Source organism: Trichinella spiralis (genome assembly GCF_000181795.1).
Source record: "Trichinella spiralis strain ISS 195 chromosome Unknown Scfld2, whole genome shotgun sequence".
Classification (NCBI taxonomy): Eukaryota; Metazoa; Nematoda; class Enoplea; order Trichinellida; family Trichinellidae; genus Trichinella; species Trichinella spiralis.
Window position 1 is genome coordinate 6571852 of NW_003526941.1, and position 21778 is coordinate 6593629.

Genomic DNA, 21778 nt, shown 5'->3' on the forward strand with positions numbered 1-21778 from the left:
TTAACTAATTTGTGAAAAACTTATAGGAGAGCGACTGAGTCCTTACGTATCATTGGGCTGCATAATAATGGCTATATTTGCACTTTTACAATAAAAGTACAGGTTATGGAAGGAGAGGTTACTAACAACAATGCAGTGCTTACAGTTAAGCATGTAATTCATCGTCGAAAACCGCCACGTTTATCAAACCGAAAAAACGACATTTATATCACTGAAAAAACCCACATCAAGGGTGAGATGATGATAATTGTAAATGATCAGTGAATCATGAGTTTGGTATTTAGCACAAATGAAAATTTGCAAAAAACTTCTGGACAGTGGATACAATGCAGTTTACATACATGCAATGGGAGACGCTATGAATCGAGCTATATCTCTGTCATTGCAGCTGAAAAGGCAAGGACGAGGTTCTCTAAACGTTGATGTATGCACATCGTCGGTAAACTTGATTGACGATTTGGAACCTGTAGTAGACGACGCGAAAGTGGAAAAGCGTAGCCGAACAACTTCTGCTATTCACATCAAATTGTTTAAATGCGAAGCGGCGGTGGATGATTATTAATACATTCTTTCATCCCTTATATCTGACGATGTAATTTCATGTCTAATTTTGTGATAATACTAATAAACTCTGCATTTATGTAATGGTACAGCGGTTTTCTTATTTAATTTAATTAATTTAGCTAAAGTTTAATCAGAGTACCTTCCTACAATACTTCTTCATTATGGTAATGCTCAGAAGATTATGGTCAAAAATGAGAATTTCCCTAAATAAAGACTGCGAAAACAAAATTGCAACATTATTACGAACCTACTCATCATATACGATTATAGTAAATTTTCTGTGTTAACAAACCCTCAAAAAAGAACGTTTCCCGATCTTGAATAGAAAAAAAGCCCAACTTTACAACAGTAAAAGAGAAAAAGAAGAGAATATGAAAAATATTTTTCTATTGATACTGTGCTAATGCGACAACGTTGAACAATGACGCGATCATGTTTCATTTTTACCTCAACAATTAAAGCTTGGCCTGTTGTTCGCTTGTTTTCCACTGGTAAATATGCAAAACGGATCGCAGTCGTCGGAAGCGGTCCCGCCGGCTTCTACTGTAGCCAAACTCTGCTGAGCGGTGACCAACAATGCTTGGTGGACGTTTTCGAAAAATATCCCGTTCCGTATGGATTGGTACGCTATGGCATTGCTCCTGATCATCAAGATTTGAAAAGCTGCATCAACGGCTTCGAAAGAACAGTCGCCTCATTCGCCGATCGATTTCGTTTCTTCGGAAATGTACACATTGGAAAAGAGCTGCTGATTGCAGAATTGCTTCATGTATGTTATTTTCTCGGCGGTAACTTTTCATAATACATTCTGTAAAAGTTGAACAAAATCATCTTTACTATACATGATGTGACAAAATTTAAATACTTTCTCGGCGCTGGCCAACTATATTTCCAGCGGTTATTGAATGCAATCATACATGAGGAGGGGTTTATTTCATTTTTTGAACAAACGCACGCACAAACATTTATAAATGCTTACATGTTTGTACAGAAGTTTTCCATTAATGTCGCGTGACATCGTCGTTTTATTCGACGGATAAATTAATTTCTCAGTTAATGCTAATTTTAAATTTTTGAAAAATTACAAAACTGAACTGACAATTTGATTGCTGTATACATACGGTAATTATTGAAAATTAAGTACATACTTACTAGATAGTGAAATGGCGTTTTGTTCAGTATTGATTTTCATGCCGATGGTGGTGTACTTTTCAGCATTACGACGCTGTAGTGTTAGCTTATGGAGCTTCGGAAGCGAATCCGTTGCCCAAGTTGGACTGTTCAATTGGAAATTGCTTTTCGGCGCGCGACTTCGTCGGCTGGTACAACGGTCTACCCGAATGTGGTGGAGTGAATCCAAATTTGCAAAGCGACAACAGCACGGCGGTGGTCATCGGCCACGGTAATGTCGCTTTGGATATTGTACGTGTATTGCTGAGCAGGGTGGAAAACTTTCAGCATACCGACATAGCTGAGCATGCGCTCGAAGCATTGAACAAAAGCCGATTGAAAAGAGTGGTGCTGGTCGGTCGTCGAGGTCCGGCCCAAGTATCTTTCACGACCAAAGAGTTGCGTGAGTTGAGTCGTCTTCAGGGAGTGAATACGATTGTACGCGGTTGTGACTTGGATCCGATTCGACAAGATGCGCATCGGTTCGACCGTCCCAAGCAACGTCTGCTCAAACTGATGTCAGAAATGGTGGACTCTGCGTCGAGCGTTGATCATGCAGATGAACGCAGCTTGTCGTTGAGATTTCTTCTATCGTTCGACAAAGCAATTGGCGACTCGCATCACAATTTGCAAGCAGTTCGATTCGTGGAAAATCAGTTGACCACCTCCAGTGGCTACAACTGTGAGAATGCGACAATTCGACCGACCGATCGATTTGAGGAAATCAATGCAAGCTTGCTTATTTACAGCTGTGGCTATAGAACAGTGAACATCGAGCCGGGTCAGTTTCCTTTTGACGACAAGCTCGGAGGTGTTCTGACTGATGGCCAAGGACGGGTAATTGGTCGAAGAGGATTGTACGCATGCGGCTGGTGTAGGCAAGGTCCAAACCGCATCCTAGCCCAGACCCAAATTGACGCGAAAAATGTAGCACTGACTGTAATTGAAGATTTGAAAAAGATACCTGGAAAAAATGGTGACATACAGCAACTGTTGAAAAATCGTTCCGAGAAGTGGATCTCTTGGTCGGAGTGGAAAAATTTGGACGAAATTGAACAAAATCGTGGAAAAGCGAATGCCAAACCAAGGCAGAAGGTTGTCAGCTTAGAGGAAATGTTAAAATTAAGTAAATCTCAAATCAAAACTGAATAAATGAGTAGAAATTTCCAACAATTGTGTATACTGAAAAATATCAAGGATCTCTGAAACCTTTGATTTCATACTTGTACAAATTGTTGTGCTTATTTTTTTGTATAATGCAAATCATTTTTATTTCTCAATCAACAAACAAGATATGCAAGAGTGTAAAGGTGAATGGAAAGATTTCACATTTGCCGTGGTTGCAGATCCACAGCTAGGCTTGCATTCAACAGATTCGTCGAATTTGTCCGAAGGCAAAAAAGAAATGAAAAATGCAATACTGGCGATCAACACACTGAAGCCGCCACCGGAGTTTGTAGTTTTCTGCGGTGACTTCACCCACGCCGAACCGTATACATCTGCAAAAGCTGTACAAATTCGTGATTTTGAACAAACTGTGAAACTTCTGCGGACGGATATCAAGCCGATCTACGTCTGCGGCAATCACGACATCGGTGACAAGCCCACTGCACACACGTTGCAATTGTACCGTGAACAATTTGGATCGGATTTCTACGCATTCTGGGTAGGAGAGGTGAAATTTTTCGTTTTCAATTCACAATATTTTCTCCCCATCACCGGCATGGATATGCACATCGATCAGCAAGCAGTTTGGTTTGAAAACGAAGCTGAACGAACTGACAAGGAGCAACCGACGCATGTGATTGCATTTCAGGTAAAATTATCATCAACTGTTGTTTTATTTACTTCAACTGAATTCATCATCATCAGAATCATTGCTACATGTACATATTAAATGTCAATTTGGAATTAAAATTTAAATTCATTTACATCTCATTTCATTTCAGCATATTCCACCATTTATCAATGACCCGAAAGAAGAGCCAATGTTCATATCCCGTTGCTGGCCAATGGCATTTAACATACCATATGAGAATAAAAGAAAGCAATTTCTAGAATGGATACGCCAGCTTAAAGTGAAAAAGCTGTTCTGTGGTCATTATCATCGTAATACAGTTGGTCAGGGTGAGGATGGTCTAGAAGTTATAATTACAGAAAATACTGCCGAAAGAAGCGGCTTTCGGCTGGTTCGTGTTTATAAAGATCGTATAGAGCATGAATTCATTGCCAGAAATTCTATTTAATTCAGCAAAGCAAGGAAATCTTCAATGAATACGTGAATGGAAAAAGAGAAAGAAAAGAAACAGATCGATTTGTTTGGAAGGATTATTATTTTTTTTTCTTTGGAAACTTTTGGTTTTTCCTTTTCCTCTGGCATACTGTATTTTTAAACATTAAAATACTGTTTAAAATCGCTGATCCACATTTGGTGTATTTTGAGCTCGCAGGCGAGGATCAAAAATGCAACGAATGAACAAGCATGCATTTTTCACGTTACCTCCTGAGACTGCAAATGCGAGACCGGAGAACAAAAGCAACGATCCATACAAACAACTCAAACTCGCCGCCCACACGTTGCTACGATTGTAAAAGCTCTAATAAACGGTGTTAAATTAGAAATGAGCGACAATTTCTGAAAAAAAACCCAATGCACTCACTATGCCGGCGACGAGAAAGTGATCTGCAATGGCAAACATGGCTAACCATGTCGCTTTCTTATCGCAAGCGTGAAAAATTATCACATTCCACATGACATGAAGCAGAATCAATGCTGCAACTGAGATTGCTAAAAGGTAAACAATTAATCTGCTTAAACAATCAATTATTTCAACAATTCTTACAAGAGATGAGAAAGAAATGATAAGAGCCATGCATGTCGTTAAATTTCAAAGCAGACGGCAAGCCAACTGTACCCGGACCGGAACTGTCCGCTAAACCATTCACGAGGGCAATTACACCGGCCATTGAACCAAAACCCATTCCAATTACTAAAATCAAAAAACAACATTAATTAATAACAGAGCAATGAATGACACTGTTCACATATATATTAAATTATTGAAATTGAAACACACTATACTGAAAACTTACCGAATGAAATCATGTGGTTAGCATGCTTCAACGGATGTACTCCTTCGACGCTGTCATTTCCTTCAGTCACTACATCTAAGCCAGCTTGGGCCCGTCTGAGAGAAAATTATCATATTTAAACTTGAAAATTAAAACATATGAAAAAAAGTCTTACCTAATTAGTTTGTAATATAAGTAACGAATAACTTCTTGTAAGAAGACAAACAAGAAAACGGTAAAGCACAAAATTCCATCAAAGTGTGGAAGAATAAACCAAATGATGGCAGCAAGAAGAATAGATATCATGTAGAAGAAAGCCCTAAACAATACAAACTGAACCTCAAAAAAATGGGATAAAATTTAGAAAAACTCTTCGAAAAATAATGTTTAAATTTTCATCCATGCAGAAATTACATAAACAGCTAAACTCTAAATACGACACACAGAGCTCGTAAAAATGAATTGCCCAATCAATGACAGTAAACCAGAGATTATTGGAATGAGTTAATAACATTCTTCAATTTAATTAAAAATTTGAATTAAAACTATCGTACCATCAGAAGTTGAACAATTTTAAAATTTCACTTATCCAAACCTTCACATCTGTCATGTTAGAAAGCTACCAAACTGTAAAAGTGAATCATTTAAAAGTTCATTTTAAATAAGAATCTACAATTTCAACGTCTGAATAATATAACCCATTCACACCCTTTTTAAATTACTACAGTTTCAAACAAATTCATAAAATATCATTCACTCACGCTCCGACGAAGAGTATTATTCGCATAGGATCGTGCATGATCACGCAGAGAAAAATGGCAAGTGGCGTGCCAAACGCAATTAAAAAATATCCTGTGAATTCTTGAAATCCCATAGTTGAAACGTGTACTCGGACGGAATGCTTCTCAAGGCGATTATTAATATAATCCTAAAAAGAATATACATATTGATTATCTTTGTAAGCGTAGAAAGCCGAAGTAAGAGCTATCAGTGACTTTTTACCACAAACACAGATTTTACATAAAAAGTAAAAAGCTAAAAAGAAAGCAACAATAACATTCAACAGTTTTCGTTCAAATAAAGCTACAGTAAGATACAAAATAATTTACCGTATCACAACTGAACTTAATGATCATTTATCTCCTGACAACGTACGCAAATTTATGATACACATTAAAATGTCATGATTCTCAAATGACATAAATAAAATCAACTTTAAAAAAATATTTGATGACAAATAATTTAAAATCAGTTTCAATAGAAAGTTATTCATGTAAAAGGAAAAAACATTGCAAACTCTTGTAAAAAAACGTATTTATTTTGTTTCCTTTGTAAGAACTTGAAAGACTTTTTAAAAGCAATATAAACACCACTATTTGTCTTTAATTTTCAAATTATAAACAGCCAAATCATGATAGATAATTACCCACAAATCATAAAGATGCGTTGTAAGGCATAATAAAAAAATCAATCTTCAATTGGTCAGAGAAAAAAGTAGATACTATATGATCAACAACTGAAATTAAATTAATCAAATCCATCATCCATGCATGAACAAAAACACTGATAAGTGAAAAACTAACGATCATCATCCATCCGCTTGCAACTCTTGCAACCTTTACTTGGTGTAAGAATCTACAACCCCATCTTTATCAAACCTTTCATTGCAATCTCATATCCCAAAAAACAAGCCTGAAAAATGTAAATTGTGAAATGAAGCTCAAATGATAATTATAATAAATCTTCAACCGCATTAGCAGGAAAGGCGCGCAGCATCACAGGGGTAAAGCCTCTGTACAAGGCCAATGGTCCTTCTTCTCGAATCAGTTGCCGTGCCACATCACGCATTCCATTAGGATACATGCCAGAGGGTGCTGATAAATATTAAAATACAAATAAAAGTTTTCATTCAAAAAATATATACCAATCTGTAAACGTGATTTCAGAACATCCTGTGGCAATGCTACTGCCCAATTAGCCAGACCTGCTACACCACCGGCTAACAATGTCTTCGAAACGCTTAGTTCACCTGTATCACTTTGAACGATGAAAATGTAGCTTTTCACCAATTGTTAGCAGTGATTATTTTTCTCATTATTTTAACTTCACGAAAACCTACTCAGAACTTTTCATGGATCTCATCAGAAATTCATACGTTGCCAAATACGCTCCACTTGCTGGCACATCTACAACAATAAAATGGTATCATTTAAATTGGAACAGTGTGGTCAATTTGAAGAAAAAAGACAACCATTCACCTCGAAGCAGAGTAGCCACTGTTCCGCGATAAATACTACGAATACCACCTTCTTTGTAAAGTTTCTTGAACACGTCCACAGGACCGGTATACTTCGCCTCTGAACCCTGATGCTGATGCTGTACTTGAAGTAGGCATTTGATCCTCTCGCCCGGGGCCACAATCAAAGTTGTCATCATACCTGACAAAGCTCCAGCATTAAATGTTTTAAGTATACTGAAAAAAAAGATAAACTAATTGAAATTTCCAATTTTAAGATCAATTTTAACATCTGAAACCATACGAAAGCTGCTCGTCAGCATTGGTCTGCTGCAACCGTTTGCCAATGCTGCAGCCGAAGAAGTACAACGCAAACAGCGGAGCCACACCGACTACTGGAGCTGCCATGCCTTTGTACAACGCCAGTACACCTTCTTCAACGACCGTCTTCTTCAGACAAGACAATGTACTTGTTCCACCGGTAGCCGCTGATGCTGTCTGCAGACGAACTTTGATCGTATCAAATGGATGACCAGTGACAACGCAACAAACGCCCCCAATACCACCGGCTAAGAAATTTCTCAGTGGATCCGTATCTTGACGTGGTTTCACCAAATCGATCGATTTCGAATCATTTTCCACCATATTTATCTGTATACAATTCGCCGAACAAAAGAAAAACAAAACTGAAATGTTTATTATTCACTGCATCCTTTCTTTTGCAGAATATTTTCAAATGGACACTAATCCACTAATATGCAATCGGCAAAATATGAAATGTTTCAAAAAACAGCAAAAATTATTTACTACCATCTGTTGATGTTTTAAACATACAGCAGAAAAATTAAAATTTAAAGAAACGCTGCTTTTCACGGCGATCCTTGACTTCATTTTCGATTCGAGCCTGCTTTCCCAATGACAACTGTAATTGCTCTTCGGCTAATTTCAATTTTATTTGCAAATCTCCAGCTACAACAGAATCTTTTCCGTCATTACGACGAAGAGCTTGCTTCAAACTGTTCACGCGCTTTTTCATCTGCTTCACTTCTTCACCAACTTTAAGCAGCTGAAAAAAAGTTATTTAATAACAATATCACATCCTTATTGGTCAATTTGAATCAATACTTCAACAAGAAAATATAACTTACAGTAATCTGCAAATCATGACAACTTTTTTTCGAAGATATATCAACAACAGTCGCCCCCTTTTCGGCCGTACGTTTGCGTTGATTCGCATCTTCAAATTGAATGCATGAAATGGAATATTTAAATAACTTTAAAATTTCCACTCATACCTGGCGTTTGCAGATGACCATTAATCATATCAAAAAATTTTTCAACTGCTTCGGTCCTTTTCGCCAATTTTGCTTCATATTTTTTGTCATCCAAATGCACTCGCAACTTCTCAACCGGCAGATCTTTGGATTCTTTGTTACGCTGTATTTGCAAACAATGATCAAGAGATTTTCCTAAAATATAAACATTAATAATTATTTACAAAAAGAACAAAAGCAAACATTCCAAAAAATATTTTATGATAAAAAAATTAATACCCTTGGGAAAAACGTGAACTGCGATCGGTTCGGTCTGACCGAGATTGTCTTTGCCCAATCCTTGTCCTCTGATGTAGCCCATCTTTTCCATCAGTTTTGTACCTATGCCCTGTTGAACAAAAGAAAAAAAATTGAACATGACAAACTTTCAGCAACTTATTTCACAAATGATGCATGTTCAATTATAAATTGTATTTAAATTATAAAACTGTTGAAAAATAATATTACTCGAGTATGAACTTCCCAATCACCAATTAAAGAACCAGATGCAGCAGACGTACTGCAAACAGGGTCAGTACTTCCGGCAGAAGAAGAAGAAGAAAGCAGAGCTTTTGGCAAGCTCTCCTCCGCCTGATTCACTTCTATTTTCAAACTGCTCTGTTCTGAAAAATAAAATTCTTTTTCCCCTTTTCATAAAATTTAAAATAAATATTTCATCTTTCTACCGTTCAATGGAAAGACATGTTCAAAATTTACAGCTAACACAACGCCTGTATTGGCAAGACGAGCGGCAATTTGTTCCTCTTCCAATGAAATGGACGTCACTGATGCCAACTTCCACAAGTCTTCAGAGCCACATTTAACCAAACACTTTGAGCCAACAGATAAATTTCTATAAAAATATATAAAACAATTCAAATGGTAAAATACTGTTCTGTGAACATCCTACTCAAAATCAGGCTCTTCATATTCAATTATATCACCAAATTTCACAGTTTCACCATGAGAATAACTAAATTAAATGAATAAAGAGGGAAAGAAAATGAAGAGAATGGCAATCATGCGTACCGACAATTCTCATTAAAAGTGCACTTGTTATCTAGAAAATGTTTACATGGCTGCATCGAACGTTCAACTGGATTGATGTACAAAACCTTCACCTTTTTAAACAACAAAAGTTAATTTCCAAACAGCTTTAATATGGTATAAAGCAAAAATTAACTTATCATAAAAACATTAATTAACTATATCTTCCACTTTACTCTAGCATATGCAATGAAGAAAAAACAACAAAAACGGACGTTTTTATATAAATTAAAATGATAATGCAAAATAAAATTATTTACCAAGATATCTTCAGGGGTAGATGATGTCATGTCTTCAATATCAAATATGATTGCATTGTGGTATGAAACTGATGAATGCTTATTATAGCAAGGAACACGACATCGCAAACCAATAAACTGTTCAAATAAATCAGAGTCGCTTGTCAAACTGGACTCTATGTTGGAATCTTCCTGCAAATCGACTGCCCGACTTTCTGCATTCACAGATGAACTAGGCAACAAGGTTATCAGATCTTCTCTTAGGCGCAGCATGTCTTCCCTATCCGGGAGTTCTGTCGCTTCCAACAACGCATCTATACTACGAATCTGGAAAAGATGTCAAAACTGTAAATAATATCAGTATTATACAACAAACATCTCAACCTGTTCTATTAGTTCAGCAGCCACCTTTTCATCCATGACTAATGAACAACAGCAAACGCTGACACAAATACTGACTTTTTCTAAACTAAACCAAATCCTTTTTATAAAATCATAAATTGCTTATTAATTTGAATAGCATAATTTGTTAAAATGTCTCTCACTTTATTTTTCACATTAATGTGACACAGTTCAATTAATCTTCAAAAAATACGCGTGAAGCAAATAATTACACGACTGCATCACAGAATAGGATTACTGTCAAACTGTAGTACAGTTAAAAAAATGCAAGTTCAAATAACGTTTATGCCAATTCTAATATGAAAATTGTAATTTCTAGTTTACTTCTTTAATTCTGCATACGTACGTCTCTAATTTTTCAATAATACACCCTAAACCACCATGAAAAAAAACATTTTTACTGAAACAAAAACAACAACGATCACAAACAAAATTAACAAGCGTTACAAAATAATAAAATCATGTAAAACGGTATAAAAGCTTTTAAAAGCAAACTAATCATTAATTTTTACACGCATGAATCCAGCATGTGTGTTGAAATTATACACACCCGCATACATCGCTGTACATTTATACATATAGGATGAAAGAGAATGTCATTTAAAAAATTCCATTAGTTCTTGAAATGGACTTTTTTTCTTGAGCAGCAGCTCGGATGCCGTTTTAATTTTTCTCATATTCTTCCTCAAATAAATCTTAGCATCATACTGCATTTGCTTTAATCGATGCACGTCACTTTCATCCAAAGAGTATCTCTGCGACATGTACGGATTCAATCTGACATATGTCGATGGATGAACTAAATCTGAAATGGTTCTATGCACCACTGAAACACAAATAAAATCAATTTATTTATTTAGCATAGCACAATTATGAGTACAGTTTAGATTTACTTTCAGTTTCTGTAGCGCTTTCGATAATTTGAGCAATTCGATCGCGTAGTGATGAATAGTCTGTGGTCGGGGAACGTTTGTTATTCACTCTAAAAGATCCATTTCCGATAGAAAGAATGCACTGAAAAGGTATATTGGGCCACAAATGTCGACATTCGTGAATACCAACAGCCGTTGGATTATTTGCAATCATTCCACCATCCTTTATTGTTGTTTGTTTGAAAAGAACATTTTCATGCAAACGCCCAATATTCAACCCACAAATTACATACCTGGTGTAGCAAATTATGCAACCTGCACTCTTGAAAATAACCAGGAGCTGCTGCGCTAGCTTGAACCGCTTCCCAAAGGCGATACTGACAACTGCCTTCAAAACTGGAACGCAATCCAATGGGATGATTGTAATTTCGAAATACAAATGGATACAATCGACCATCACGGGGAACACAGCTTACCAATCCAAGCTGAAAATTTTGTTTTTTAATAATATACAATAGGCAAAAATCGGAGGACTGCTTACTTTAGGATGCATTTTTTTGTGAGTTGTTTGAAGAAAAGTTTTCTCGCCCAAAGCTTGCCGTAAGAGTGTTATCCATGTTTCGGTGCTGTAATAAGAATGGGAACGCACTAGCCCTAAAGAGCCGCTAATTTTGCTTTGTGCAAAAAGTCGCGCAGGAACTAATTCATAAATTGTTCTGCACTCTGCGGCATTCAGTCCCAAGCCACCAATGAGGGCAACAATAATGGCGCCGGTGCTCACACCGACCATGTAATCGAACAACTCGTGAATTCGGTAGCCCGCACAGGCAGATTCCAACGCTTCTAATACTTCAAGAGCCATCAAACCTCTACAGAGCATAATATTAAAAACTGAAATAAAAAACTCCTTATATTCCAACCTTGTTCCACCTCCGTCTATGGAGAGCAATCGAATACCGCTCCCACTTACAGGTTGCACGTGACCCATTAAAGCTAAACATTCAGAAAGCTGTTCTCGAAGCTCTCCACCACAGGTCTTCCTGTGCCACTGAATTAACAAAGGCGTTACAGTTCTCTAAAATAAACAATTTTTTTAAAAAATCATATACAATTCATACACAACTTTAATACACTCGTGGAAAATTTGTATATAAAACATTCAAAAATAACTTGAAATAAGTTTTACTTTTAAAACCGAATTTTAATGAAAAAATTTCATACCATTTCGCGAATTGTTCGGCATTCAGGAAAAGAATTTAAATGGTGCCGCAAATTGTTAACAACTTCCAGTTGATCGTGAACGGTTTTTGCAATTCCAAGCTGTCTCACAATTTCAAGCGTTTCTTGAATAATAGTTTCTTTAGAAACATAAGAAGGTGTTGTGTATGCATTTTTCTGAACGCAGATCTTTTTATCCTTTGTATCGGACTGCCAGATAGAACCAAGAAAATCATAAATGTAAGACAATGAATAGCCGTAATCGCTGCGCTTCGGTTCGATCGGCTTCGTTAGTTCAAGCTGATTCTGATCATTGCTGGTAAATAATCTATGATATTTAAAATTATTTAAAAATCTAATCCAGCGTACTGGCATAAAATTCATCTTCATTCATTTTATGGAATAAAAAGAAATACCATTTTGAAGAAACAACTGTACTTGAAAGAATAACCGTATAATACTGAGACACAAGTTAGATCAAATATAAACTATGAATATAAGTATTTATACGCAGTAAATATAAAATTAATTAATCAGCTTTGATAATTTAATTAAAAATTTTAAACTCGTTTAATTAATACATGAATTTTAGATTAAAAATATTCGAATTAAATTGTAGAGCTTGCAGATTAAATATCAAAATAAAAAATTCTTTATCAAGTCAGGACTATTAAATTAAATTATCTTTTAAGATTTGCAATGCTATTTACGTTATAATGCCAAAAATTACTTAAAGTATACTACAGTAATTGGTAAAACATTAAACTTAATGATCATAAAGGATACTGTTGTCATGTCACACGAACTTGTAACTTCAATTTTATTAATCCTTAATAATTGCGCATACGTTTAAGTTGGACTGTATTTTGAAAATTAAATTTAACGTTACTTTTAGATATAATGAAGTTCAACAAGTTTGTGAGCAGCTCTCGTAGAAAAAATCGCAAAGCACATTTTACAGCGCCTTCCCATATTCGCCGAAAGATTATGTCCTGTGCGTTAAGCCGTGAACTTCGTCAAAAGTACAATGTTCGCACATTGCCGGTTCGAAGAGACGACGAAGTTTTGGTACTTTTTTAATTTTCAAAAGTCCTAAAAATGCTAAACAATATTACCAAAGGGAAAATTGTATTAGGTATGTTCCGGTCATAACAAAGGCAATGTTGGCAAAGTGTTGCGCGTTTATCGGAAAAAATACGTATTACATATTGACAAAATTACACGCGAAAAAACGAATGGAGCTACTGTTTACGTTGGCGTTCATCCTTCAAATGTAAGTTTAATGTTTAACAGTTTTTACCACATGAAATGACTTTAGCTTATTAAATTATTTACTGATCAGGTAACGATTACGAAGCTGAAGCTGGACAAGGACAGACGTAAAATAGTTGAACGTAAATCAGGCGGACGCAGTTCAGTGATGGAGAAGTTGAAAGGCAAGCATTCTGAAGGGACAGTACTCATGGATACTCTGTGATGAGCAACAAAATTGTAAAAATAAATTTATATGCTTCCATTTCGCATTTTGTTTGCTATTCACGGACAGATGATGGTATTATTTATTAAGTTCAACAATTGTTTTTTGATCAGTCGACAGACAGTATTAGTGTTGTCATGAGTGACGTAGGGTGGTTTAAAAGTTACACTTCAAATAGCTGTAGCTTTTTCGTCGCCTACACTGCTGGAGCTCACGATTGACCTGAAAAAAATGAAAATTATATTGTTTCAAAAAATTTAAATACTCTCTTTTACAAATGTAAAAGATGCTGAAAAATTCCGGCCAGCATGAGAAAGAAAAAACAGCCGACGAATATCCAGGTAATGGGCAAATCGAACAGCAGAATGATAACGACTACCAGATTCAGTGGTATACGAAAAATGTTCATCACGGTCGATCTGGCTAAAAGTAAATATAACGAAAGGCCAGTTAGTCAGTGACCAATGAAAGTAAAATGTATTTTATATTTGAGAACCTTTTTCAGGAACATGGACGCTTCTCATGAAGCTACTGGCTGGCCAGAACACGCCTACACAAATTTCGAATACGGCAAAGCCCATGAACACGAACAAACTGTTCAAGCAGAGAAAAACTGGAAACGTTAGCGATGCAGCAGCGCACAGGAAAATGTATCTTAAAAAAGAAAAACCAATGAAAGTTGCAAATATTCGAAAATGGTGATTATTCATGAGAAGAACTTCATGAAAAATTCAGGACGCCAAACGTTGGCCATCAGTTTGAAAACAGACGAACCAATCATAATGCAGATCATAAATGAAGCGAAAACTAAGCCGTGTGGCAGAAAACGATCTTTCGGATCCGGAGAATTGAGAACAGCAGCGGTCAGTACTGGTGTCCATTCCAGTACAAATGTATACATGCTTCCTTCGAACAACGATTGCACTAGACCAAGATAGGCAACTCGTTTGTCTACAATTGTTCTGCAGCGTGTTCACCATACAGAATCAATACATGCAAAAAGCATGGGGGAAAGGAAATGAAAATTTTTACTATTTGCGATGATTTTTACAGCCTGTGTAACTGAATCGCGTAAAGACCAATGTTCATTGCCATAGTTTTCTGACCAAGTGGTCGCCACCAAGATTACCATAATTAAAAGTACAACGGCCGATACATCAAACGGGCCTCTGTTTGTAAAGAATGCAATTAATATTTCAATTGTAACAAAAAGAAACTGTAATAATAAATTGAAAACGTACACTAAACCAACAACGTCGGCTGCATACTGTGCAATAATGCCAGAAACGATGGCAACAATAGAATTGCCCAATACCACATTTGCAAACACTGCTTTCAAATGTGGTTCTTCGAAACCTTCCTAAAAAGAGAGGGAGAAGAAAAGGATAACAGGAACAGAAAGAAAAATTGTGAAAATCACCTTGAAACTTTCACAAACTAGCCATGATTCGAATGCACTGTACAAAAGTGACGTTGCGATGCCGCCAAGAAACCGACCAATAAGTAAAATCCAGAAATCATCGGAATGCTATAAATAAAAACAATTTTAAGTGTAAAATTAAAAAAAGAAAACAATACAATTATCGAAATGAAAGTGTTATTCATTTGATTAACAAAAACAAAATTAACTCACTTTCGTTATGCAAGACAACGCATACAGTATTCCGTATAAAATGCAAATCTTTTTTCTTCCACTAAAATGATGAAATGGAATTCAATTAATCAGAATAATTATTATGGCAAATGTATCTTTCGTGTGCAAATTTTCAGTCGATTGCTAAATTTGAAATGGAATTCATCTGCAATTGGAAATTCTGTTACTTACTGAAAAGAAAGAACAAATATTTCACGTTTGAAAAGTGAAGAAAAAGATAAGATAAATTTATTATTATTTTACATAAAAATTTGTCGACGTTAAAACATCAGTATCAGATTTAAATGGATATATAATTATTTAGAGCTTTTTAATTTTCGGTTTCGGATCATTGGAACGTGATTTGGCAACGGTAGGGATGCCGCTTTTGCCAGGCAAATGAATATTGTAACATCGATCAAGCACCGTCAGCACATCCCTCGTTTCCAGTGTACTGCCTCGGCGATGTTTGGTCAATTGACAAGCTTTGGTCAGCACTTGTTCAATAAACTGGTCCGCTTCTTTCATCAAAGCACGTCGTACGTCTTCATCGAGCACAGCATTCGGATCCACTTGGCGAAGTAAAGCGTCGAAACGGTCGTCATTTATTAATGGTAATTTGCTTTCCGATTTCAAATTCGGTAACATGTTGATTCAAATAAAAACCTGCTGTTTTTGAAAATGCAAATTTTCTTATTCAAAAAACCACAACAACAAAAGCAAAGCTTTGGAATTGACAGAATGGCAATGCAAGAATCGAAAGCGACGATGCACAACGCTCTGTGCACTGTTATCGTAGAATGCCGTTTATCGACGAATAATATGCAATGTCGTATGCTATACACAAGCTAGATGACTCTGAAGACAAAGCTCACCGTCACGTATAGTAAACATAGCTGCTCTTATCAAAACAGAACAATCAAACAATATGCGGATAATTTTCTACTCCATCTATTTCTACTGTAGATAATTTAAAAATAAAATATTGTTATTTTTCAATGCCACGAAAAAAAACGGATCATAAACTGATCACATCACAATGATGATTAAAATTTAAATAAAAATGAAGCATAATGTTAAATCAAATTGCAATATTGAAATCTATGTATGATAAAATCAACAATAACATGAAAACAACGATTTTTTAGCTATTTTTACACGTAATCTGAAAAGCCATTTCTAATTAGAAACAAACCGTAACTGGAAATGTGATATTAATTGTACCATTCTTTGATCATAAATTTAAAAAATTCTTATTCTGCATTTAAAGTTATTCAAAAATGCAAAAATATTAACATTTCAACGTGCATTAGTTGTTTTATATTTTAAGATAAAATAAACTTTGAAAAACGTTTTTCTATATCTATATAAGATTTGAAATAAGATTATCAAAATGAAAAAGAAAACAGCAGTACATTCGAAATAAATACAACTTGAAAACAAACGACGTTTTCAAAAATATTACAGTATGGTACAGTAAAATCTAAAGCACGAATTAAAAGTTTTTTAATTTATAAAATTAATGGACAATTTACAAATAAATGGCAATCACTTTTAAAGCAAAAGGATAATTTACGAAAGCGAGTCTCAAGTTGGCTTCTTACATCAACTTTATTTAATTTTTAAACAACCTGAACTCTTTTCTTCAATCAACAATATTACAACTTATTAGCATTGCATAACACGAGTGTGATATTTACTTATCTATGAAAGATGTTAATCAAAGCAGTTTCGTTAGAGAACAGGAAGGGTGATGTTTCATCACCGCATGTTGGCATATACTTTAAAGGTGCTTTAAAATGTTTAAACATTTGGACATGATAGAACAAAGCTTTAAACAAATAAAATTAAAATTTAAAATTAAACTTAGCCAACAGACAGTAATTCATTTCAGCTACACAAAGTTGTTAGTTGGACGTACTGTTAGTGCTATCGATCGATCGAAAGCAAAAAAGAAATGGAACAACCAAAACATTGCGCAAGCTGTTGGGAAAAAGTTACCGGAAAAGCGCTGATGGTCGACAAGAAAATTTACCATGAAAATTGTTTCGTATGCAGTACATGTTCCCGTCCTTTGGACAAATATTTCCAAGTATGATTCATTTTTGTATTATTATTTTTCATAAATATAATTTTGTAAAAAAACATTGAAAAATGAAATTAAATAATATTTAGTGTAACGATTTCAAAAATATCTGCAACTTCTGCTACGTTAAAATGCACAAGCCGAAATGTCAGCGTTGTACGAAAGTTATCAAAGAAGGGCGTTGCATGTTCGCTTCGAAATACTGCTATCATGAAAAATGCTACGCTTGCACTGACTGTTTAAACTCGCTTCACCAATCAAGGCCATTTTTAGTAAATCAGCAGCTCTACTGTCAAGTATTATTCATTAATTTATTTACTTTATGATTATGCTTTTACATATATGTTTGTTTGCTTTTTCAAGAAACACTGGCCAAAAGCGCAGGAAATGGCTGAGTGGAAGAAGCAGAAGTGATAAGCAGTTTATAAGAAAATGAAATACAATAACCGAATGAATAACCCTATTATTTTTTTATAATTATAAAAATTAATAAATTTATTTTTAAAAAAAGTAAAACTGTATACATTTTAATATGACTTACAACGTGTCCGCAAAGGCACCAACCACAGTGCCGAAAATCATGCTCGAGCCAAAGCCAACAGCGAAGAGAAGTTCAATTTCATGTTTTTGCATTCCGTAACTTTGATACAAAGCGTAAACGTGCGGGCCTTGCAGCCAATCTCCAGCTGAATGAAAATATTAATTAATATTGATTATTAATTATTATTTTTGACGAAAAATTAAATTCTACGAATAATAAGGTGGGAAAATGGAAATATTACCAACAGCTAACAGATAGACTCGTAAAAATTTCCATTGAAATTTTGCCAATTCACGACGAATAATCGCAGACTGGCCTTTGAAATCGGACGCGACGTACAAAACGAAACAGACAACGGCCAACAATACGAACGCGACGATGAAATTCACCATCTTTTACAAATGACCAATCTGAAAATCCACCTGTGATTGGTTGAATGGACGACGATATGCAAAATTTTCTTTTTATCAGAAAATATTTCAAATTTTATTGCCAAATTGTTGTGAATATTTTTCACGTGAAATATTAGTATTTTTAGAGGAAAAAAAATGTAATTTTACCATTTAAATATCTACCGATGAAAAAAATACTGATATTTCATCAACTGGGTGGGCTTGAATTTCGATTGTAAATAAGTTGGATGTTGGAGAAGTTTTTCATTTGCGTTCACTGAAGCGCCTTTTCTATAAAATCAAGGTCACGGACGACCAGTTTTGCTGTTTGAAAATTCGCCCACAACAGACCGACAATGCAAGCCAAATTTTCGACTACTGTTTGTTCAACTTCAATATTCAAATTTTTATTTCCACTTTCAATGGAATTGAATTTTTTAAGTGGTTCAAATGTCCAAGTAAATACTGCTTTATTTAAATTCATTTATTCTCTTAACAATGAAAAGTTCCCTTTCGACCGTATGCCCATTTTATTCATACATACAATAAAGCAATTATTATGAAAATCAATAAATTGAAAATTTTTAATTTATCAATATACACATCTTATTATAATGCTTAAACATCAATTAACTGTTGCATGTTGCATGAAATATTAAAATAAACTTGTTTTTTTCCAAAATTGCTACAAAAGAACAATTTTCAAGATCATTTTGAAATTAAAATGCGTGAAATTGCATTTTTAATCGTTCTTATTTACAATTTTATTGTTCATCATCAAGATGCGCTAAATATTTTTTTCATTGATCAGTTTTTATGCTAATCCGATGATGCAACCTTACATTGCTTAATTGATCTTCCTTTTTCCATTTCAATGGACATATTGAACTGCAGTTGACTTGTCGTGACACAGTACAAAATCTACGGTACTTGCACTGAATGATACAAACTTGCCCCAATTACGCAACAGTTACATCATCTTCAAAACAACATTGTATTGTAAATTAATAATAATTTTGTAAATCACTTTTCTAAAATAAATTATATTTACACAAATAACTCACTACTTTGAAATTAATTCAAAATGTAGCCTGATTATTATTTTTTGTTCAGTTGAATTCAATTCAATAGTAGACAAGAATATTCGACAGCAAAATTAGCATAATTTCCCACCCAAAAATTAAGCAAGTTTTGAAAATATCCCCTTTTTAGCAGCTTCAATTCTATTTCAAACAATGAAGTGGCTGAGTTTGATTTTGCTGGTCATTCAAAATACCACTCAGAGTATTTTAATCCATTATTCCAAAGTACGACCCAAGGCTGTGAATTATTTGCAGACGTCTGTGGTTTTTTGGTCCGAAATTGTGAAATTGGTCATTTCAATCTGCGCTTTCAGTTGCGAAGAAAATCAAGGCCCAATAGTGTAAGCATTTGCATTCGAACAATCGTTTGTCTGTAAATTGGAATCAATTTCACATTTCAGTGCGACAAAAATCATATGCAACGCCCTTTCCAACACACTGGATACTGTCAAAGTAGGCGGCCTGTCGTTACTGTATACGGTACAAAACAATCTCGTCTTCTACGCCGCCGCCCATCTTGAACCAAGTCTATTCCAAGTAAATGAAACAAAATTGAATTTTTTTTGTGTTCTAAAACTAAACTTTCCATGCTTCAGGTTTTGCTCCAAGCAAAGCTTCTGTTCACTGCAATTTTTTCAGTCTGCATTCTGAAAAAGTCGCTCAGCAGACTACAATGGGTAGCACTGCTTCTCTTAACCACAGGTATGGCACTGGCACAAATTAATCAACATCAATCAGTTCACATTACACAGTCGACTAAACTAGACCACAGTATCCAAGAAATGTGGTTAGGTAAAGTTTGAATTTTTCAACAATTTTACTATGAATTTCAATATCTATTTGGTCATTGCGCAACATCCCAGGCACAGCGTCAGTGTTAGGCGCTACAGCGTTATCCGGTTTCTCTGGTGTTTATTTGGAGAAAATTTTGAAACACACCAAACCGTCTCTGTGGTTGCGCAATGTTCAACTGGCCATTAGCGCAGTGCCAATTTCAGCCATACTGTTGATCATGGAACAATCAACCCCGCCCAGAAGGGGTCTGTTCCACGATTATGATTGGCTAGTTGTTTTGCTGATCCTCTGGTTCGCCTCTGGCGGTATTATTGTAGCTTTAGCTATCAAACATGCCGACAACATACTGAAAGTGTGCAATTCTTCATTCTGCCTTTTCCAAACTTTACAAAATGTAGCTCGATGTTTGTTTTTCAGGGTTTCGCTAATGCTTTAGCAATTGTTGTCACAAGTCTATGCACAATTTACCTGTTCAACTTCCGACCGAGTCGAGAATTCTGTTTCGGCGTTGTACTGGTCATACTGTCCATTGGCTTGTACGTTGGCAATTGGTCTGCACAGACCACCACGCCCTCTTATCAAAAAATTGACACAAATTTAGATAATCAATTATCGGATGTTGTATGTTTAAAAACGTTCACTGAAGTAAAACATTAAAACAATTTTTGAATAATCCAATAAATTAACAACACAAATACAACTAAAAACATAGCACCAACGGCGACGGCGACGAATCGATCACGCATAAGTCGGTTCATAATAGCAGAAAGAGATCGACTACTCTCATAAATATCGTCGTGAGCACTTCTGACCTGAAGCGACGATTAAACCAAGTAAATTACACCCATACTTAAAGTAGAAAAAAAAATACTATACCCTGTTCTTTGTCTTTGTTATTACTTCTCTTTGAGATTCCAAATCACGCAGTGTTTGTGCACCAATATCAACTGCATAATTTGATGACAACATATAAATTCAGTAAATAAACTTTATATGCAAATTATTAAAATTCCACAACTACCAACCTGTTTCGAGAGTAAGATCATAAGCGTCGATCAATCGTCGGCTTGATCGTTCAAGAATTTCAGTATTATTGATTAACAGCGCTTTCTGAAACATTTAACGTAAACGTAATATATAAAATTTAAAACTGAACAAAATTCAAACTTGATTTTCATTCAAACTGTCTTCACTGAACAATTCTGCTCTTTGATCGACATTTGCAGCTTGCCGACGTATTTTTTCCTATTCAACATTCATTTAATTCAAAAAAAACATAGTCAAGAAAGAAAATAAACTTGAAATAAAAACAATCAAATTTAAATAACATACTAATTCTGTTTCTAATTTCTGAGCATCAATTCTGAAACTTGATATTGTCGTGGTGAGTCTCTTGCGTTCATGTTCGTCAGTTTCATCGTGCGAAAACAGCTCAATCTGTTCAAGTAGTTCGTCAATCTCACGAATTTGGCGATCCGCTTCTTCTATAACCGCACGTTTCTCGGCTTAAAAAAGGGAAAACAGCTTCAAACGTGAAGCATAACAAAAAACAGAACAAAAAATCAATAAAAACGTCATCACAAAATGTCTGCATTTTCAAAACTTAATTGATTAAAATAAAATTTAACACACATCTTCA

The 21778-nt window shown here is 35.1% G+C and overlaps 8 protein-coding genes across 8 annotated transcripts; 4 read left to right on the plus strand and 4 right to left on the minus strand.

Moving 5' to 3' along the window:
• Nucleotides 1-105: 105 nt before the first annotated feature.
• On the plus strand, nt 106-562 carry Tsp_06077 (ribonuclease P protein subunit p20). Its single transcript, XM_003380297.1, has 2 exons — nt 106-232; nt 285-562. Exons 1-2 carry the CDS (start codon nt 106-108, stop codon nt 560-562), a joined length of 405 nt encoding a protein of 134 aa, XP_003380345.1.
• Nucleotides 563-985: 423 nt separating this feature from the next.
• On the plus strand, nt 986-3980 carry Tsp_06076 (ferredoxin--NADP reductase). The gene is made up of 4 exons (XM_003380298.1): nt 986-1333; nt 1780-2849; nt 2932-3550; nt 3684-3980. The coding sequence occupies exons 1-4, from the start codon at nt 986-988 to the stop codon at nt 3978-3980; spliced, it is 2334 nt and encodes a 777-aa protein (XP_003380346.1).
• Nucleotides 3981-4142: 162 nt separating this feature from the next.
• Tsp_06075 (protein dif-1) lies at nt 4143-12139 on the minus strand. The gene is made up of 20 exons (XM_003380299.1): nt 12137-12139; nt 11457-11990; nt 11209-11400; nt 10937-11138; nt 10752-10869; nt 9266-9328; nt 9042-9208; nt 8877-8978; nt 8338-8511; nt 8191-8279; nt 7916-8108; nt 7347-7728; nt 7065-7279; nt 6586-6680; nt 5568-5734; nt 4982-5125; nt 4828-4922; nt 4578-4724; nt 4395-4522; nt 4143-4331 (listed from the first exon to the last, which is right to left on the minus strand). Exons 1-20 carry the CDS (start codon nt 12137-12139, stop codon nt 4143-4145), a joined length of 3399 nt encoding a protein of 1132 aa, XP_003380347.1.
• Nucleotides 12140-13026: 887 nt separating this feature from the next.
• Tsp_06074 (60S ribosomal protein L26) lies at nt 13027-13649 on the plus strand. The gene is made up of 3 exons (XM_003380300.1): nt 13027-13201; nt 13269-13406; nt 13476-13649. The coding sequence occupies exons 1-3, from the start codon at nt 13034-13036 to the stop codon at nt 13608-13610; spliced, it is 441 nt and encodes a 146-aa protein (XP_003380348.1). The 5' UTR covers nt 13027-13033; the 3' UTR covers nt 13611-13649.
• A 131-nt stretch (nt 13650-13780) lies between these two features.
• Tsp_06073 (major facilitator superfamily domain-containing protein 5) lies at nt 13781-15215 on the minus strand. Its single transcript, XM_003380301.1, has 8 exons — nt 15189-15215; nt 15049-15138; nt 14852-14970; nt 14643-14779; nt 14356-14561; nt 14143-14264; nt 13935-14033; nt 13781-13832 (listed from the first exon to the last, which is right to left on the minus strand). Exons 1-8 carry the CDS (start codon nt 15213-15215, stop codon nt 13781-13783), a joined length of 852 nt encoding a protein of 283 aa, XP_003380349.1.
• Nucleotides 15216-15564: 349 nt separating this feature from the next.
• Nucleotides 15565-15891, minus strand: Tsp_06072 (transcription initiation factor TFIID subunit 12). The gene has a single exon (XM_003380302.1). It carries the CDS (start codon nt 15889-15891, stop codon nt 15565-15567), a length of 327 nt encoding a protein of 108 aa, XP_003380350.1.
• Nucleotides 15892-17497: 1606 nt separating this feature from the next.
• Nucleotides 17498-18262, minus strand: Tsp_06071 (major facilitator superfamily domain-containing protein 5). Its single transcript, XM_003380303.1, has 3 exons — nt 18112-18262; nt 17871-18015; nt 17498-17618 (listed from the first exon to the last, which is right to left on the minus strand). Exons 1-3 carry the CDS (start codon nt 18260-18262, stop codon nt 17498-17500), a joined length of 417 nt encoding a protein of 138 aa, XP_003380351.1.
• Nucleotides 18263-19497: 1235 nt separating this feature from the next.
• Nucleotides 19498-21649, plus strand: Tsp_06070 (UDP-galactose/UDP-N-acetylglucosamine transporter srf-3). Its single transcript, XM_003380304.1, has 8 exons — nt 19498-19685; nt 19746-19881; nt 19941-20136; nt 20208-20491; nt 20557-20774; nt 20852-20972; nt 21051-21117; nt 21495-21649. The coding sequence occupies exons 1-8, from the start codon at nt 19498-19500 to the stop codon at nt 21647-21649; spliced, it is 1365 nt and encodes a 454-aa protein (XP_003380352.1).
• Nucleotides 21650-21778: the final 129 nt, after the last annotated feature.

Coding starts and splice junctions, on each gene's coding strand:
- Tsp_06077 (XM_003380297.1), top strand. CDS start 106: ATGGAAGGAGAGGTTACTAACAACAATGCAGTGCTTACAGTTAAGCAT. Junction 233..284: donor TGAAAAAACCCACATCAAGG/GTGAGATGATGA, acceptor TTTGGTATTTAG/CACAAATGAAAATTTGCAAA.
- Tsp_06076 (XM_003380298.1), top strand. CDS start 986: ATGACGCGATCATGTTTCATTTTTACCTCAACAATTAAAGCTTGGCCT. Junction 2,850..2,931: donor GTTGTCAGCTTAGAGGAAAT/GTTAAAATTAAG, acceptor AAAAATATCAAG/GATCTCTGAAACCTTTGATT. Junction 3,551..3,683: donor CGCATGTGATTGCATTTCAG/GTAAAATTATCA, acceptor ATTTCATTTCAG/CATATTCCACCATTTATCAA.
- Tsp_06075 (XM_003380299.1), bottom strand. Junction 8,979..9,041: donor ACATGTCTTTCCATTGAACG/GTAGAAAGATGA, acceptor TTTATTTTTCAG/AACAGAGCAGTTTGAAAATA. Junction 8,109..8,190: donor GTCATGATTTGCAGATTACT/GTAAGTTATATT, acceptor ACTTTTTTTCAG/CTGCTTAAAGTTGGTGAAGA.
- Tsp_06074 (XM_003380300.1), top strand. CDS start 13,034: ATGAAGTTCAACAAGTTTGTGAGCAGCTCTCGTAGAAAAAATCGCAAA. Junction 13,202..13,268: donor GAAGAGACGACGAAGTTTTG/GTACTTTTTTAA, acceptor AAATTGTATTAG/GTATGTTCCGGTCATAACAA. Junction 13,407..13,475: donor TTGGCGTTCATCCTTCAAAT/GTAAGTTTAATG, acceptor TTTACTGATCAG/GTAACGATTACGAAGCTGAA.
- Tsp_06073 (XM_003380301.1), bottom strand. CDS start 15,215: ATGAATAACACTTTCATTTCGATAATT. Junction 14,971..15,048: donor GTGCATTCGAATCATGGCTA/GTTTGTGAAAGT, acceptor CTCTCTTTTTAG/GAAGGTTTCGAAGAACCACA. Junction 14,034..14,142: donor AGGCGTGTTCTGGCCAGCCA/GTAGCTTCATGA, acceptor ATTTACTTTTAG/CCAGATCGACCGTGATGAAC.
- Tsp_06072 (XM_003380302.1), bottom strand. CDS start 15,891: ATGTTACCGAATTTGAAATCGGAAAGCAAATTACCATTAATAAATGAC.
- Tsp_06071 (XM_003380303.1), bottom strand. CDS start 18,262: ATGGTGAATTTCATCGTCGCGTTCGTATTGTTGGCCGTTGTCTGTTTC. Junction 18,016..18,111: donor AGTCTATCTGTTAGCTGTTG/GTAATATTTCCA, acceptor ATTTTCATTCAG/CTGGAGATTGGCTGCAAGGC. Junction 17,619..17,870: donor GGTGCCTTTGCGGACACGTT/GTAAGTCATATT, acceptor AATACTTGACAG/TAGAGCTGCTGATTTACTAA.
- Tsp_06070 (XM_003380304.1), top strand. CDS start 19,498: ATGAAGTGGCTGAGTTTGATTTTGCTGGTCATTCAAAATACCACTCAG. Junction 19,882..19,940: donor TTGAACCAAGTCTATTCCAA/GTAAATGAAACA, acceptor TCCATGCTTCAG/GTTTTGCTCCAAGCAAAGCT. Junction 20,775..20,851: donor GATGTTGTATGTTTAAAAAC/GTTCACTGAAGT, acceptor CTAAAAACATAG/CACCAACGGCGACGGCGACG.